At 50.6% G+C, this 19,540-nt stretch overlaps 1 protein-coding gene across 3 annotated transcripts in view; it reads right to left on the minus strand.

Annotated features, from left to right (window-relative positions):
• The window catches only part of SH3RF3 (SH3 domain containing ring finger 3), a 257,763-nt gene that overhangs the window by 96,431 nt on the left and 141,792 nt on the right, over positions 1-19,540 (minus strand). For all 3 annotated transcript variants that reach the window (XM_082357317.1, XM_082357318.1, XM_082357319.1), the window contains one exon: positions 15,298-15,371. In XM_082357317.1, the coding sequence (XP_082213443.1) occupies positions 15,298-15,371 (74 nt within the window). The remainder of the gene's footprint in view (positions 1-15,297; positions 15,372-19,540) is intronic.

Genomic DNA, 19,540 nt, shown 5'->3' on the forward strand with positions numbered 1-19,540 from the left:
AAGTCCCAAGCTGCATTTTTAAGAAGTGTCATCTCCTGGGCCGCCTACCAGGACGTGCCTGATGGGCACACTGCCCCTCCCGGGCGGGCTCCTGGAGACAGGAGCTCACCGACCCCCAGAGCACCCTCCTGACCCTGGAGGCCCTTCTTAGCAGGTGACGCAGAGATGGGACACAACTCACTGGGGTCAGGCGAGGAGAAGGGAGGCCTCCTGGCTCAGAGGGGCCTTGGGAGGAAGAGGCTAGAACAGGCGGAGAGCCCCGCAGAGCACAGACGTCCCGGCTGTAAAATTCAGTAAAATGAGATAAACTAAACAAAACCCGCGCCACTCGGGTGCCCCTGCCCCGCCAGGCGAAGGCCTGGCCTCACCACTACCCTGCTCCCCTGTGAGAGGGAGACTGGGTGTGAGAGGATGGACTGGGTCTTAGAGACAAATCTGACAGGAGGAAGGACTCGGGGCCTTGGGGAGGGTGAACGAGGCCCCATTGGGAGGACCTCCTTGTCTGGGGTGAAGAGTCACGCCAGCCACATGATGCCAGGCGATCAACAAAGAGCTGGGTGTCATCCTTCTGCTTGCACGTGTGTGCTGGTCGGGGGCCTCTTGGAGGGCGAAGAGGAATCACTACAAACCAAAGTCCCATGAAAACTGTGTTCACACCCAGACTGCCTGACTGGGGGGCAGGATGGGAGGGAGGATGGGGGGAGGGCCGCTGGGCTAGTCCTGGGGGGCTGTGAGCCGATAAGGATGAGACCTGCTCTCAAGGAAACAAGGTGAAACACAGACCTCACTCGTCTGCCTCATTCTGCCCTGCGGTGGTGTGAGAACAGTCTTTCTGATTCTGCTGCCGGGGGCGCCAAGCTGGCGGACACGTGGGCAAGCATCATGACTTGGGCATCCTCCCTCGAACCCCTGGTCTGTGGACTGAAGTCCTGCTGGCTGAGGCCCCTCTTCCCAGGCTCCTGTCCCACGGGACTGCAGGGTGGGCGACCTCGAGGAGGGTGTGTGTGGAGAGTGCAGGTTCCCTTCTCCCGTGAGGAGTCCTGGCAGCTTGTCCTTCTGGGGCAGATCTTTTGTCCTCAGCTGGGATCCTGGCGGGTGGCCACCTGCTGCCCTGCGGCTGCGTCCATCTGCTGCTGAGGGAACCCAGGGATCCACCCAGAAGAGGGTGCGTGTGCCTGTCCAGCTGAGGGGACCCAGCAAACTGAGGTGCTCCCGGCACACACAGGCACACTCCTGCCTCAGGACCTTTGCACCTGCCCCCTCCACCTGGGGCTCTCCCCTCTCAGCTGCCCTCCCCCACAGCGCGCTCCCCACGGGGTAGAGACGTTCATGTTCTGTTCGTGCCCCACCCCGGGGTCTAGAGCAGTGTCTGCACCAAGCAGACGCGCACTCAACATTTACGGAAAGAACAAAATAGGGACTCTGGTTTTGAGACTAAGATCAAGACTGTTGAAGGAAAAGGGGTGTGTGGACGTGTGTCCATGTGTATGTGTGCATGTATGTATCTGCATGTGCGTGTATGTGCATGTGTTCATGTGTTCATGTATTTGCACGTGTATGTGTGCGTGTGTGCGCATGTACTTGTGTGTGTGTGCTGTGTGTACGTGTGTGCGCACTGGGAACGGTTTCATCCAGCCCCGAGTTCTGCTGGACAAGCTGGGCTACGAGGATAAGTGGGGGAAGCGGGCTATGAGCTTCCTCGTTTGAGGTCCGAGCGCACAGCTGGGACCAGAAGGAGGAGGGGGTGCCCTGGGAGGTGCTCCCGGGAGGATGGAAGGAAAGGCAGAGGGGCTGCTCTCCAGAAAGGAACGGGAAGAAGCGAACAGAAGCAGAGGATGGGTGACACAGGCGTCGGTCCACAGGGCGCTAGGTCCAGAGGGAGGTGGAGGGCTGGCGGGACGAGGGGCCCAGACGGGAGCTGAAAGGGCGTCTCTTAACACGGATACCAACCGGCGTGCAGCCCCGGGGGGTCAGGGTCCCTCCACCAGGGCCCGGCAGGTGGCCTCTTTCTTTGCCCCCACCCACCCTTCTAGCCCCTGGGACCGGGTGACTTCAGGGGCCACCTGCCGTGGGGCGTGGAGCTGTGGATACAGGGGCTCCTGTGGGAGGGGGCGCCGTCCCTGCCGGGAGAGGACAGACCCCGGGTGGCGAGCGTGAGGCTCGGGGGTCTCAGCTGCCCAGGGCGGGCCCCCCCACCCCCGGCGCAGCGTCCGCCAGCACCCACCTCCACGGCGGAGTCAACTCAGGTTTTCAAAGCAAGTGAGTGTCAGCGACCTCGGCGAAGAGCCGACGAGCCGTGTGTGTGTCTGTGATCTGGGGAGCGGCCATCAGACGACAGAGTAACGTTTCCGGGGACAAGCTGATGGTCTCACTCAGCATTCTGGGATCCCCGAGCCGTTAGGGAACAAGGTCTGTGTTGACTTCTCAGCATCTTCCCATCACACAAGAATAAGCATTCTTCAAACCGTGGGCCTCAAGTCATCTGGATTAAGCCTTTAAATCAGAAGAGGCTTCTTTCAAAATCCCACTGGTACTTTAGAGAAACACACCACGGTTCCTGATGAAGTCATAAAGGCAGAAAATGGGCAACTGAGGCGCACCTGGCTGAAACCACCAGCCGACTCGCCCGGCCTGGACCAACTGTGGGCCCCGCAGGGGCGGGGGCGCCGGCCTCCAGGACCACCAACTCTGCTGAGGCGCATCCTGAGCGAGTCTGCAGGCAGACTGGATCTATTCTGCGTCCCGCCTCCTCACGTGGGACGCCCAGAGTCTAACGGGGGGAAGCGAGGTTTCCTTCCCAGTTTCAGCTATTTATTTATTGGATGCATACTGGTTCTGGCACCCCTCGGGCGCTAACCACGCGTGGCAGAGGGGCCTTCCAAGAATGCCTTCAGCCCCGGGGAAACGAGGCGTCCTCCTCCTCCAAGTCATCAGAGTCAGAACTCTGCCCTACCTTGTTGACGGGGAGCTGTTGACGGGGAGCTGTTGACGGGCAGCTGCACCCGTGGGGCAGCGTGCAGAGCCCCACCCCACCTCGGGTGCCATGGGCCGAGGCAGGACGAGGGTGCAGGGCAGGAAGCTGGCATTAGTCATGGTCTCGCCCAAGCCCCACGTGAGCTCTGAGGCTGGGCTACCCACCCATTTCACAGCTGAGCACACTGAGGCTCAAAAAGATGGAGAATCTGTGTTTACACAGCAGTGAGCTGGAGGCTGGTGGTTCCGTGGCCCCAGGGACCTGGCAGGGGCGAGGGGCACTGCGGGAGGCTGGGGAGAGGCCCGGGCGGGAGAGGCCGGGGAGTGGGGGCTCCATGTGGGGGGCCTGTGCTGAGTGGCACCAGGGCACTAATGCCCTTGCTGTCTTCATCTTTATTTTCAATTTGTTCTCTGAGGAGTAATCCCTCCTCTGGTCTCAGTATTTCAAGTTCAGCCTCTCAGTGTGCATGGCTGGGGGGTGGAACGTAAACAAATCTGACTTCACCTGGAACACCTCTGCCCCCCCTCCCCACGGGCGTTCTCCTGCACTTGGTGCCCGCACATCTGCCTGCAGCTTGCGCTGGGGCGGCGCTGGCCAGGGAACGTGGCATCTGTTTCCCCTGTTGTGACTCAAGAAAACGCCCTGGAGGGACCAGCCGGCTCCCAGCCCGACGCCTGCAGCTCTGCGGTCCCTGCCGTGCGCCGGGTCACTCCGTCCAGGTCCGAGTGCGGCCACAGGGTAGGGTGCATCCTTTGCACCCCTTCCCACCCCATGCCCTCAGCCGCGCCCACCAGAACTGCGTGCTGCCATCCTGGGAAAACTGGAGGACGATCCTCGATCCTCATGGAAATTGGGGGCCCCACGCTCCCTTTCCACTCCTTCCAAAGGCCTTGAGCTCAGCACCGGCCTCCACGGAGGACGCAGGGGGTCCTGCGTCACGTGCAGAGCAGGCCCGGGGTTCACCTCTGCGCGTTCACACTCAAGGTTGGTACTGAAGGTACTGATTTCAGGCAGGAGTGGGAGCGTCTGGATCCCAGCGCCTCTTCCCCACAGCCTGGTGGTCGGCAGGGGGCTCTCGTGCCCATCGAAGAGGCGACCCCTCCTCCAGGCAGAAGCAGCCCCATGTGAGGCGGGGGGAATGTCAGGCCCCTTCCCGGTGCCCTCGGCCGGCAGTGGCAGCCGTGACCACCGAGCCTGGCATCGTGGGAACAGCAGCCAGCTGGGAACAGCCGTCACTCACCGTATTACTTGCTCTTTCCTATAGAAGATCTTTACTTGCTGTTAATTGTCTACAGACTCTAATCAAGCAGTGATTAAAGAACTCTAACGCCGTCATTAACTTCACACCCTTCCGCCTCCATGTGACGGCTCGCTCATTTCTTCTGAAACAAGCAAGGTTCCTTTCCATTCCTCGTGGGAGGAGTCTGCTCCTGTTCTTCTGGCTGCCAGGGCCGCACCGGCTCAGGTCAGCGAGACACGTGCCGCTCGCTGACTCACAATCAGCAGGATCAGCTGAGGAGAGGGTTCAGCACAGCAAGTTCCCGAGCTCGCCTCTCCCCATGGACACAGCAAGTCCACAACCACATGTGGGACAACTTCCTCGGAAAGGGACCTGAAAACTGGCTGAATGGAGCCTCCACCACAAAGGGTAGAAGGACAGCATGGAGACGGGCAGGGGAAGCAGAGAGACGGACTTGCCCAGGAAAACCCCTCCCCAGCCACCGCAATCCAGTCAGGAGGGACCACAGGGGACGGATCTCTTCCCTGAGGAGTGAGGGATTCAAGCTCCACACGCAGCCCCCAACCCTAGATCCTGTTCAGAGAGACCAGCCCCCAAACACCCGGCTCTGAAAACCGACAGAGAATACTCAGGAAAACTACAGAAGCACAGGGAATGGAAAACCCGCTCTCAGTGGAGTTGAGTGTGCAGACTCACTCAACCTAAAAACCAGCGCAAGAATACCAGACTGAACAGCTCACAGTCTACTTACTGACGCTGAAGCAACTGCCAGAGAGGCGGGGACCAGGTGGGATGGTCCCTGGGGACTGAGTCTCTGGTGGGAGCCATATCCGTGATCTCGGGCTACCTTGCTAATGCTGGCTGGTGGGCGCAATTTTGGAATGCTCCATCTAACCTGTTAGTGTCCGTGGGCGTGCCCTGATGAAGCCCCGCCCACCCTGCACTTTGGCTAGGCCTCCCAGCCAGCTGAGCAATAGCCCTGCCCACCAGTGCCCAGCAGCTGCTGCGGCTGGGCCCACGGCCGTTCGGAGGCCAGCCCCACCCACCAGCATGCCTCAGCAGTGGCTGCAGCACCCCCACAATGGGAGGCTGCACACAGCCCACACAGGGGACCCTCGAGTGCCTGACTCTGGTGGCCAGGCAGGATTGCACCTCTGGGCCCACAGGGCATCTCCTGAGAAGGCCACTCCTTCAAGACTGGGAGCTGAAGGAGCTGATTTACCTAATACATAGAAGCAAACACTGAGAGAATTAGGCAAAACGAGGAGGACGAAGAATATATTCCAATTGAAAGAACAAGATAAAACCTCAGAAAAAGAACTAAACAAAATGGAGATAAGCAATCTACCTGATAAAGAGTTAAAAGTAATGGTCAAGAGTCAGCTCTACCCACCACCAGAGCCTCCCATCAAGCCTCTTAAATAGCCTCAACCACCAGAGGGCAGACAGCAGAAGCAAGAAAAACTACAATCCTGCAGCCTGTGGACCAAAAACCACAGTTACAGAAAGATAGAGAAGATGAAAAGGCAGAGGGCTATGTACCAGATGAAGGAACAAGAAAAAACCCCAGAAAAACAACTAAATGAAGTGGAGATAGGCAACCTTCCAGAAAAAGAATTCAGAATAATGATAGTGAAGATGATCCAGGACCTCGGAATAAGAATGGAGGCAAAGATTGAGAAGATGCAAGAAACGATTAACAAAGACCTAGAAGAATTAAAGAACAAACAAACAGAGATGACCAATACAATAACTGAAATGAAAACTACACTAGAAGGAATCAATAGCAGAATAACTGAGGCAGAAGAACGGATAAGTGACCTGGAAGACAGAATGGTGGAATTCACTGCTGCGGAACAGACTAAAGAAAAAAGAATGAAAAGAAATGAAGACAGCCTAAGAGACCTCTGGGACAACATTAAACGCAACAACATTCGCATTATAGGGGTCCCAGAAGGAGAAGAGAGAGAGAAAGGACCAGAGAAAATATTTGAAGAGATTATAGTCGAAAACTTCCCTAACATGGGAAAGGAAATAGCCACCCAAGTCCAGGAAGCGCAGAGAGTCCCATACAGAATAAACCCAAGGAGAAACACGCCGAGACACATAGTAATCAAAGTGGCAAAAATTAAAGACAAAGAAAAATTATTGAAAGCAGCAAGGGAAAAACGACAAATAACATACAAGGGAACTCCCATAAGGTTAACAGCTGATTTCTCAGCAGAAACTCTGCAAGCCAGAAGGGAGTGGCATGATATACTTAAAGTGATGAAAGGGAAGAACCTACAACCAAGATTACTCTACCCGGCAAGGATCTCATTTAGGTTTGATGGAGAAACCAAAAGCTTTACAGACAAGCAAAAACTAAGAGAATTCAGCACCACCAAACCAGCTCTACAACAAATGCTAAAGGAACTTCTCTAAGTGGGAAACACAAGAGAAGAAAAGGACCTACAAAAACAAACCCAAAACAATTAAGAAAATGGTCATAGGAACATACATATCGATAATTACCTTAAACGTGAATGGATTAAATGCCCCAACCAAAAGACATAGACTGGCTGAATGGATACAAAAACAAGACCCATATATATGCTGTCTACAAGAGACCCACTTTAGACCTAGGGACACATACAGACTGAAAGTGAGGGGATGGAAAAAGATATTCCATGCAAATGGAAATCAAAAGAAAGCTGGAGTAGCTATACTCATATCAGATAAAATAGACTTTAAAATAAAGAATGTTAAAAGAGACAAGGAAGGACACTACATAATGATCCAGGGATCAATCCATGAAGAAGATATAACAATTATAAATATATATGCACCCAACATAGGAGCACCTCAATACATAAGGCAACTGCTAACAGCTCTAAAAGAGGAAATCGACAGTAACACAATAATAGTGGGGGACTTTAACACTCCACTTACACCAATGGACAGATCATCCAAAATGAAAATAAATAAGGAAACAGAAGCTTTAAATGACACAATAGACCAGATAGATTTAATTGATATATATAGGACATTCCATCCAAAAACAGCAGATTACACGTTCTTCTCAAGTGCGCACGGAACATTCTCCAGGATAGATCACATCTTGGGTCACAAATCAAGCCTCAGTAAATTTAAGAAAATTGAAATCACATCAAGCATCTTTTCTGACCACAATGCTATGAGATTAGAAATGAATTACAGGGAAAAAAACGTAAAAAAGACAAACACATGGAGGCTAAACAATACGTTACTAAATAACCAAGAGATCACTGAAGAAATCAAAGAGGAAATAAAAAAATACCTAGAGACAAATGACAATGAAAACACAACGACCCAAAACCTATGGGATGCAGCAAAAGCGGTTCTAAGAGGGAAGTTTATAGCTATACAAGCCTACCTAAAGAAACAAGAAAAATCTCAAGTAAACAATCTAACCCTACACCTAAAGAAACTAGAGAAAGAAGAACAAACAAAACCCAAAGTTAGCAGAAGGAAAGAAATCATAAAGATCAGAGCAGAAATAAATGAAATAGAAACAAAGAAAACAATAGCAAAGATCAATAAAACTAAAAGTTGGTTCTTTGAGAAGATAAACAAAATTGATAAGCCATTAGCCAGACTCATCAAGAAAAAGAGGGAGAGGACTCAAATCAATAAAATTAGAAATGAAAAAGGAGAAGTTACAACAGACACCGCAGAAATACAAAGCATCCTAAGAGACTACTACAAGCAACTTTATGCCAATAAAATGGACAACCTGGAAGAAATGGACAAATTCTTAGAAAGGTATAACCTTCCAAGACTGAACCAGGAAGAAACAGAAAATATGAACAGACCAATCACAAGTAATGAAATTGAAACTGTGATGAAAAATCTTCCAACAAACAAAAGTCCAGGACCAGATGGCTTCACAGGTGAATTCTATCAAACATTTAGAGAAGAGCTAACACCCATCCTTCTCAAACTCTTCCAAAAAATTGCAGAGGAAGGAACACTCCCAAACTCATTCTATGAGGCCACCATCACCCTGATACCAAAACCAGACAAAGACACTACAAAAAAAGAAAATTACAGACCAATATCACTGATGAATATAGATGCAAAAATCCTCAACAAAATACTAGCAAACAGAATCCAACAACACATTAAAAGGATCATACACCACGATCAAGTGGGATTTATCCCAGGGATGCAAGGATTCTTCAATATACGCAAATCAATCAATGTGATACACCATATTAACAAATTGAAGAATAAAAACCATATGATCATCTCAATAGATGCAGAAAAAGCTTTTGACAAAATTCAACACCCATTTCTGATAAAAACTCTCCAGAAAGTGGGCATAGAGGGAACCTACCTCAACATAATAAAGGCCATATATGACAAACCCACAGCAAACATCATTCTCAATGGTGAAAAACTGAAAGCATTTCCTCTAAGATCAGGAACGAGACAAGGATGTCCACTCTCACCACTATTATTCAACATAGTTCTGGAAGTTCTAGCCACGGCAATCAGAGAAGAAAAAGAAATAAAAGGAATACAAATTGGAAAGGAAGAAGTAAAACTGTCACTGTTTGCGGATGACATGATACTATACATAGAGAATCCTAAAACTGCCACCAGAAAACTGCTAGAGCTAATTAATGAATATGGTAAAGTTGCAGGATACAAAATTAATGCACAGAAATCTCTTGCATTCCTATACACTAATGATGAAAAATCTGAAAGAGAAATTATGGAAACACTCCCATTTACCATTGCAACAAAAAGAATAAAATACCTAGGAATAAACCTACCTAGGGAGACAAAAGACCTGTATGCAGAAAACTATAAGACACTGATGAAAGAAATTAAAGATGATACCAACAGATGGAGAGATATACCATGTTCTTGGATTGGAAGAATCAACATTGTGAAAATGAGTATACTACCCAAAGCAATCTACAGATTCAATGCAATCCCTATCAAATTACCAATGGCATTTTTTACGGAGCTAGAACAAATCATCTTAAAATTTGTATGGAGACACAAAAGGCCCCGAATAGCCAAAGTTGTCTTGAGGCAAAAAAATGGAGCTGGAGGAATCAGACTCCCTGACTTCAGACTATACTACAAAGCTACAGTAATCAAGACAATATGGTACTGGCACAAAAACAGAAACATAGATCAATGGAACAAGATAGAAAGCCCAGAGATTAACCCACGCACCTATGGTCAACTAATCTATGACAAAGGAGGCAAAGATATACAATGGAGAAAAGACAGTCTCTTCAATAAGTGGTGCTGGGAAAACTGGACAGCTACATGTAAAAGAATGAAATTAGAATACTCCCTAACACCATACACAAAAATAAACTCAAAATGGATTAGAGACCTAAATATAAGACTGGACACTATAAAACTCCTAGAGGAAAACATAGGAAGAACACTCTTTGACATAAATCACAGCAAGATCTTTTTGGATCCACCTCCTAGAGTAATGGAAATAAAAACAAAAATAAACAAGTGGGACCTAATGAAACTTCAAAGCTTTTGCACAGCAAAGGAAACCATAAACAAGACGAAAAGACAACCCTCAGAATGGGAGAAAATATTTGCAAATGAATCAACGGACAAAGGATTAATCTCCAAAATATATAAACAGCTCATTCAGCTCAATATCAAAGAAACAAACACCCCAATCCAAAAATGGGCAGAAGACCTAAATAGACATTTCTCCAAAGAAGACATACAGACGGCCACGAAGCACATGAAAAGATGCTCAACATCACTAATTATTAGAGAAATGCAAATCAAAACTACAATGAGGTATCACCTCACTCCTGTTAGAATGGGCATCATCAGAAAATCTACAAACAACAAATGCTGGAGAGGGTGTGGAGAAAAGGGAACCCTCTTGCACTGTTGGTGGGAATGTAAATTGATACAGCCACTATGGAGAACAATATGGAGGTTCCTTAAAAAACTAAAAATAGAATTACCATATGACCCAGCAATCCCACTACTGGGCATATACCCAGAGAAAACCGTAATTCAAAAAGACACATGCACCCGAATGTTCATTGCAGCACTATTTACAATAGCCAGGTCATGGAAACAACCTAAATGCCCATCAACAGACGAATGGATAAAGAAGTTGTGGTACATATATACAATGGAATATTACTCAGCCATAAAAAGGAACGAAATTGAGTCATTTGTTGAGACGTGGATGGATCTAGAGACTGTCATAGAGTGAAATAAGTCAGAAAGAGAAAAACAAATATCGTATATTAATGCATGTATGTGGAACCTAGAAAAATGGTACAGATGAGCCAGTTTGCAGGGCAGAAGTTGAGACACAGATGTAGAGAATGGACATATGGACACCAAGGGGGGAAAACTGCGGTGAGGTGGGGATGGTGGTGTGCTGAATTGGGCGATTGGGATTGACATGTATACACTGATGTGTATAAAATTGATGCCTAATAAGAACCTGCAGTATAAAAAAACAAACAAAACAACTAATACTAAACTTTCATTGGGTTATTTGTATGGAAATATGTTAATATAAATGTTTCAGAAAAAAAAAAAAAAAGTAATGGTCAAAACGATGCTCACCAAACTCAGGAGAAGAATGGACTTCATGGATATGTACAGAATATTCCATCCCAAAGCAGCAGAACACCCATTCTTCTCAAGCATACATGGAACATTCTCCAGGATTAATCACACCAGTTTACAAAACAGGTCTCAATAAATTTAAGAAGGTGGAAATCATATCAAGCATCTTCTCTGACCACAATTGTGTGAAACCAGAAATCAATCAAAAGAAAAATTGGGGAAAACCACAAAAACATGGAAATTAAACAACATGAATGGACCATTGAAAAAAAATCAAAGGAAAAATTTAAAAATACCTAGAAACAAATGAAAATAGAACCACAATGATCCAAAATCTATGGATCACTGCAAAAGCAGTTCCAAGAGGGAAGTTTATAGTGGTATGAGCCTACCTCAGGAAGCAAGAAAAATCTCAAATAAATAATCCAACCTTATACTTAAAGAAACTAGAAAAAAGAAGAAAAAACAAAGCCCAATGTTACTAGAAGGAAGGACATAATAAATATCAGAGCAGAAATAAATGAAATAGAGACTAAAAAAAAAACAATAGAAATGATCAATGAAACTAAGAGCTGGTTCTTTGAAAAGATAAACAAAATTCTCAAACTTTTAACTAGGCTTATCAAGAAAAAAAGAGAACTGGCCCAAACCAATAAAATCAGAAATGAAAAAAGAAAAATGAAAACTGACACCAAAGAAATAGAAAGGATCATAAGAGACTGCTGAGAACAATTATACGCCAACAACAACGTGGAAGAAATGGAAAAATTTCTAAAAACATATAATCTTCCAAGACTGAATCATGAAGAAATAGAAAATCTGAATAGACTGATTACTAGTAAGGAGAATAAATTAGTAACCAAAATTCTCCCAAGAAACAAAAGTCCAGGACCAGAGGGCTTCGCTGATGAATTCCATAAAATATTCAAAGAAGATTTAATACCTATCCTTTTCAAACTCTTCCAAAAAATTAAAGAGGAAGGTAACCAAACTCATTTTACAAGGTCAACATTACCCCAATAACGAATCCAGATAAGGACACCACAAAAAAAGAAAATTACAGGCCAATATCCTTGACAAACATAGATGCAAAAATCTTCAACAAACTATTAGCAAATTGAATTCAAAAATATTGATACATTAAAAGGATCATACACTGTGACCAAGCGGATTTACTCCAGGGACACAAGGATGGATTAACATCAGCAAATCAACCAATGTGATACACCATATTAACAAATTGAAGAATAAAAACCACGTGATCATCTCAATAGATACTGAAAAAACGTTTGACAAAATTCCACATCCCCTTATGATAAAAACTATCAACAAAGTGGATACAGAGAGAACATATCTCAACATAGTAAGAGCCATATATGATAAGCCCACGTCTAACATCATACTCAACAGTGAAAAGCTGAAAGCAATTCCTCTAAGGTCAGGAACAAGACAAGGATGTCCACTCTTGCCACTTTTATTCAACATAATACTGGAAGACACAGAGAACGGATGTGTGGACACAGGGAGGGGTGGTGGGATGAAATGGGAGATTGGGACTGACATATGTGCACTGCCACGTGTAAAACAGAGGGCTGGTGGGAACCTGCTGTATAGCGCAGGGAGCTCAGCTTGGTGCTCTGTGGTGACCTAGATGGGTGGGATGGCGGGGGCAGGGGGTGGCAGGGAGGTCTAAGAGGGAGGGGATATATGTATACGTATAGTTGAATCACTTCATTGCATAGCAGAAACTAACACAACACTGAAAAGCAACTATACCCCAATTTTAAAAAATAATAATAATACTGGAAGTCCTAGTCACAGCAATCAGACAAGAAAAAAAAAAGAATCCACACTGGAAAGGAAGAAGTAAAACTGCCACTGTTTGCAGACGACAGGATATTATACATAGAAAATCCTGAAGATACCACCAAAAAACTGCTAGAACTCATCAATGAATTTTACAAAGTTGCAGCATATGAAATTAATATACAGAAATCTAGCAACAAACTATCCAAAAGAAAAATGAAGAAAACAACCCCATTTACAATTGCATCAAAAAGAATAAAATATCTAGGAATAAATTTAACCAAGGAGGTGAAAACAGTGAAACCTATAAGACATTGATGAAAGAAACTGAAGAAGACACAAAAAATGGAAAGATATTTTGTGCTCATGGATTAGAAGAATTAGTATTGTTAAAATGTCCATACTCTCCAAGGCAATCTACAGATTCAATGCAATCCCTATCAAAACTTCAATGGCATTTTGCATAGAACTAGAACAAATAATTCTAAAATTTGTATGGAATCACAAAAGACATCGAATAGCCAAAGCAATCCTGAGAAAGAAGAACAAAGCTGGAGGTATGATGTCTCTGATTTCAAACCATACAACCACAGAATGCACGCATTAACTTGCAGTAGTCCGTTACGCTCAGGCTGGCCACAATCCGTCTGATGACCACCACGGCCAGCAGACACATTCCTGCCAAAAGGCTTATCACCCTTTGAAAGATGTATCTGACTCCCTTCTGTTACCCAAATGAAAACCTCCACCCAAACAGGGACAGCCATGCTCTGGGGGTGAGGCAGAGGGAGTTGGCGGGGGGCTGGGGACCACACTGACCCCTCATGCCCCAGGGCAGAGCCGGGGCAGGGGGAGAAAGAAGTCCCTCCAAACTTAAAATCCCTCAGTGATGTGGAAGCCTGTATGTGGCCGAGGCCTCCAGGATGTGCTGATGACTCTCAAGGAGTGATATTCCTGGAACTGGGTCTCCAAGGCAGAGCGGCCTCCTTGGGTGGCTGACCTGATGTACAAGAGCAGGGGCTCTGGGCTGCCGCCAGGACCCTCGGCGCCCAGGAGGGGAGGATCGGGCGCTCTCTGAACAAGGAAGAGTCACTGACAGCCTGCGTGCCAGGCATCTTGCTGGGGACGCCAAGATGAAACACCCGGGCCTCATGCTCCACGAGCTCTCCTGTCCTGCCTTGCACTTGGGGAACTACAGTAAGGCCTCACTGTCTCCCATGGACCAGGCCTGCTTCCTCAGGTAAACAGTCCTGCACCCAGTTCTCATGAGCAAGACCACTGCCCATCCTTCCCCAGGTGCCCCGTCCCCAGGTTTCAGTGGAGGCCGTTGGAACTCATCCAGAGACCTAGTTGGAAGACAGTGCCTTCTGTCCAGTGTTGGTGAGGCCTGAATTTCTGCCTAAAGACATCGAGACAGCACTTACTAACCTACGTCCCCTCAGGAAGCTATGCAAAGATAGGTAGGTCCCAATGTCCTTGGCTTAGTTGGTTTCGGCAATAACCCAGTCACAGCAGGATGTTCAGGGATTCCTGTCTGCCGCCTGATAGAGGTGAGCGTTTGGCCTGGGCTCGAAGAAGGTGAACCTGTACCAGCGGATGTAACCGCCTTCTAGGAATCCTTCTGAAGACTGGCAAACTGCATTTTCAAAAGGCATCGTTCGCTTGAAATCCATTTTGATCTGCCACTACACAGGTTCTAAGTGTCCCTCTGGCCATATTGGACCTTGGGAACTTCCTACCTTGCCATGTTGTTTGCCAAATTCATATTCTCCACCTTAAACGGTCATTCAAGTAACTGAACTCATTGCCAAATAACAGAGCAGCCAGCAATGTGATTCTTCGGAGCACTCTTTAAATGGCGATTTTAAACGGCACATCTTTTAGGAGCTGTCATTTAACAAGAGCAGATTCTCTAAACAGACAAGCATCTCACTTCCCAACAACGGTTCATCTGGCTCGATTTGGGGATGATATGCAGCTGCTGTGCACTGGATGGTAGTGGGCTGTTAAAACACAGAGCCGGGCTTCCCTGGTGGCTCTGTGGTTAAGAATCTGCCTGCCAATGCAGGGGACACGGGTTTGATTCCTGGTCCGAGAAGATCCCACATGCCGCGGAGCAACTAAGCCCGTGAGCCACAACTACTGAAGCCCACGTGCCTAGAGCCCGTGCTCCGCAACAAGAGAGGTCACCACAATGAGAAGCCCGCGCACCGCAACGAAGAGTAGCCCCCGCTCGCCGCAACTAGAGAAAGCCCGCACGCAGCAACGAAGACCCAACGTAGCCAAAAATAAATTAATTAATTAATTAAAAACAAAAACAAAAACAAAAACCCACAGAGCTGCATCTGGGCAGTTGGTGACGCCGGCTGCTCTGGCCGCCCTCTGCCCCGCAGGGCCCACGCCCACCTCCTCAGGGGCCTCTGGGGCCCTTTTTTGAGTGGCCAGTGAAAGTGTCATCAAATATCTGGACCCCCTCCCCCGCTTGTACCGAATGCCGGGGGGCAGTAACGTTGAACCCGCCAGCCTGCTGGCCAGGCGGCCCCGCCATCAGTCCTGTGAGTTGCACAGAACCAAGCGGGTGACACACTAGAAAACCCCACGTGGACACGCTACAGGGTGGTGGGGGGAGGCGCTGAAGGCTGGGACCCCAAAAACATAAACAGCAGCTCACACGTTGAGGGGCAGCTGGACTTTGGGAGCCGTGCCCTGCTGTTCAGCCGCTGGGGTGCATCCGGCCGAGGCGTCCTGGAAACAGACAAGAGGAGACAGTGAGTGGACACAGGCTCCAGGGGCAGGAAGCAGCCCGGGTGGAGTCTGGGCATCTGGCCCCCTCGGCTGCCTGACTCTGTGGCCTCCACGGGCCCGGGTTCCGCTGCCCGGGCTTAGTACCCGTCCTTCAGCCCCGAGGGGGGCCTGGCAGCCAGCGACCCCCGTCCCTCCCTCCCGCAGCAGCTCGGCCCGCGTCTGGCTCGGACAGCGTGGTGCCGTGTCCATCACGGAAAGAGGCAGTGGGGTGGCCAGCCTTCATTCTCAGGACTCGGATTCATTCCTCCTGTGTTTGGCCAAGAAAATCCAGACAAAACCTTTCCTGCTACAACACGTCAGCTTATTTAGAAACCGTGTCCCCGAAAGCTAAAGAAAATCGGTCCTTTGGCAGTGGACAGAGGGGCAGCTAGAGGGTGCCAGGATGTAAAGCACTGCCTCTCCTGCCTGACCCAAGGCGCGCAAAGCTTCAAGGGTCTACTCTGCGAGACGACGGAGGGATGGCCCTCTTGCAGGAGGTTCCTGCCAAGTGTCAGGTGCACGGTGAGCTGGGTGAGGGCCAAGCAGCGGGCTCTGGGCTGCAAGATGATGCTGGGCTGTCCTTAGGGAACCCCGTAGACCCAGCCTGCCAGGGGTATCATCCCCCGAGTCCCCTCACCACACACTGGCTCGTGCCGCCCCTGCCCTCCCCAGGTGGCATCCCATCTTTCTGCTCAGAGTACCGGGTGGCATGGCGAGTTGAACTCTGATCCCCAAAGATGTGCACAAGTCATAGCCCTAGTGCCTGTGAAGGTGACCTTATTTGGAATTGGGGTCTTTGCAGGGGTAATATCAGGCACGGATCCTGAGATGAGATTATCCCACGAGACAGAAAAGAAGAACAGAGACACCAGAGGGGAGAAGGTGGCGAGCAGACACTAGGGCGACGCGTCTGCAAGCCAAGGAGGTGGGGTGCTGGCGGACAGCAGATGCTGGAGGGGCCTGGGTGGGGTCCCCATCAGCCCCATAAGGAGCCAATCCACCGACAGCTTGACTTCGGACCTCCGGCCTCCAGAACGCTGAGCAGCCACTGCCTGCTGCTCCGAGCCACCCGGTTTGTTACAGCAGCTCCAGGAAACTAACCCAGATGGGGACACCCAGGGGTATCTCAAAGCTGAGGGAGCTGGGGTGCCCTCCCCTCCTGGAGGCCCCCCACAGGGCAGGACAGGGACCCCTGAGGAACAGGGACCCAGATGAAGAGGGAGCCAGGCAGCCTTGGGCAGAGCCCTCAGGAGCTGCTGGTGCCTTGGCCCCCGGGCAGGTGGGGAAGGTGACCTGTCACCACGTGTGGGTCCCCAGGGCACAAAGAGCACTGAAGCACAAATCACAGAGAAGCACCTGGAACAGGCCTGGGGCGGCAGGACAACCCACACAGGACCGACCACCTCAGGGCCCTCTTGCTGCGCGGGGAGGGTCATTCTTGCCCATCGCTGACCAGCTCCATCCTCGAGTCTGGTCTCCGAGGCAGCCTCCCAACCCCCTCCCCCGGGGACCACGATGGGTGCCGGGACCACGGCCCCTCAGCAGCCCCTCAGGCGGACGTCAGAACTGCTTCTCCTCGTCAGGACACGGAGCTTCTGGCAGACTGAGAACGTGCGACACCCACACGGAACGCCGCCCGCATCCCCAGGTCACTGACGTCCCGGGGCCTTCCCCCCGAGCTTCTGCACCTGCGAGAGGGACCCAGCTCCTCCGCAGACCTGTCCCTGCGGCTGCCGTGTGGATGCTGCGTCGCCAGGAAGGCGGGGACGTCCCTTTCTGCCCAGAGGCTCCGGGTCTCCTGCTCGCTGGGCACGCCTGCCCCCAGGAAGGGACAGCCCCGCAGCCAGGGAGACAGCACCCAGGCCCACGGCTCCCCTCGAGCAAGTGAGGGGCCCTCCCTGCTCGCTGACAAGGAGCGGGCAGGCGGCATCCGCCGACCACCTGAGCCCAGGCCCAGCTGGGGGCGCAGACACAGCCTGCGATCTCACGGGTTTCCTTGGGGTGGGGGGACAGGCGTCAGGCAGGTCGTTATAGACACGGGGTCCCAGCAAGAGCAGCGCCGCAGAGCACACGACGGGGGCCGAGGCTGGGTGTGGCCAGAGGGGCTCCTTGAGCACCCACCGAAGGGAGAGAGAGGAGAAGGCAAGCTTTGCAGGTTGGAAGCAGAGGCTGGAGGACCAGGGGCAGGGGAAGCCCCGGGAGCCCCTCCGAGCCAGCTGTGGATCCTGGGCGGCACCTGGAGGCCAAAGACACAGCTGGTAGGGAGGGCACCAGCCCACGTCTCCGCCGAGGACGGTCAGTCGTGGATCGGCGGTCAGGGTGATGAGAGGGCGACAGGGGGTCTGGATGCGCAGGAGGCCGTGGGTAAGGAGGGTAAGAGCAGGGATCAAAGCGGCCACCCCCCCCCCCCACCCAGAGCTCACCAGGGACCAGGCTCTGCTCCGAGCACTTCGCCGGGAATAACGCATTTACTCCTCAGAAAAGCCGGTAGGCAGGTGCTGCTTTCTGTCACCACTTGACAAAATGAGGGAACCCAGGCCTAAGGCAGGAGGTGCGTGGCTCACAGTCACCCAGCCAGCCAGCGCCCCAGGCTGGGCGTGAACCCGGCAGCCCATGCTGGGGGCCGTGTGCGTCCCCACCACCCTGTCCCCAGGGGCTTCCCGGGGAGGCGCCAGCGAGTGACCGCAAGCCCAGGGCCCGAAGCAGCACGGAGTCACCATTTCACAGGCCTGCGTCCTCACAGCCAGCAGGGCAGGCGGTCAGTCCTCTCGCTTCTGACTCTGACCCAGGGGATCCAGGACCGTCTTCCGTCTCTAGTTCCCTGTCTCTTGCCAAGGGAGACAACGTATTCGCAGGTTCTGGGGATTAGGACGTGGACACGTCTGGGCCGTTATTCCCTCTCTACCAACACAACTAGTGGATTCAGGGGCTGAAGGGCGCGAAGGAAGAGGATGAGCGAGTTTCCGGCCTTTGCGACTGGCCAAACAGAGATGCCGCGAGAAGGGATGGAGCACGAGACCCGCGGGAGGTCACGAGCCGGGCGCTGGACACGGTGAGTCTGATGTGCTTGGACACCCTGAGGATGAGGCAGCAGGGGAGGCCGACCAGGGGCTCAGAGGCGGGCATGACCTGGACGTGTACGTTCGGGGGTCAGCACAGGGTTGATCTGCCCTCAGCTCTCAGCGTGCGACCCTGGACGGGTTATGCCATCGAGCTGCGGACTTCTGCCCCGACCACGGTCGAGTGACAGGGACTGGATTTACCCTCCACCCAGAACAACTGAATACCAGACAAAATATGACTCCCTGGTTCCCAAGACTTTGGAAATCACGCAGTGAAGACAGAGGCCCTGGAGGGATGAGGAAATGGGGCCATCGCGGCCCCCAGCTTCTAGGTTAGTTGGAATATTAGACACAGTAATTTAAAGCTCTGAGCAAGCCCTCAGGAAATGCTGGCATCATTCTTTCTGCAGCCACAGGAGGTGAAGATTCGGCCTCAAGAAAGGGCGGATGGAGGAGAGGGCTGACCCGAGACTCCGTCCGCAAACCAACACAGCCCCACACGACCGGGGAGAAGGACCTGCACGGGTGGGTGTGGAGGGCTGGCGGAGCACAGCGAACGGGATGGCGTGAGGAAACTGGACACCTAGGTTTAGCTTGTTTCTGTACAACGACGGGTGCATTTACATGGGGAAATTTACATACAAATGATAATGCCGGTACTTAGGGAGCTGGGCTTTGAGTTAATATTTTTAAAAATCTGTATGTTCAAATTTTCCATCGTTTTACTATCAGCAGTGGTTTTCCACTACATTTTCAAAGTAAGATACACAGAATGACAGAGTTCAATTATCTGAGGTCTGTTTCAAGATCAAGCTCTGGCTGAGGTGACCCCATGTTTACTGGATTCTACCCATGCCGCCTTTGTGGGGGGCCAGGAGGGGACAGGAGAGGACCATGAGGGGACCCTGATGATCGGCTATTCTGCTGACCAGACCCGGGCACTGCTGGCCACAGCGGGGCCGAAGGGCCTTAGCTGGGCGGCAGGGCCCACATGACTGGCTTGGACGGAGCCAGACCCGTGACCCCGCTCTTGTCAAAGGGCCTCCTGGCCAAATAAGCTCTCCTGAA

This window comes from Balaenoptera borealis, assembly GCF_965194805.1.
Source record: "Balaenoptera borealis genome assembly, chromosome: 15".
NCBI classification, from domain to species: domain Eukaryota; kingdom Metazoa; phylum Chordata; class Mammalia; order Artiodactyla; family Balaenopteridae; genus Balaenoptera; species Balaenoptera borealis.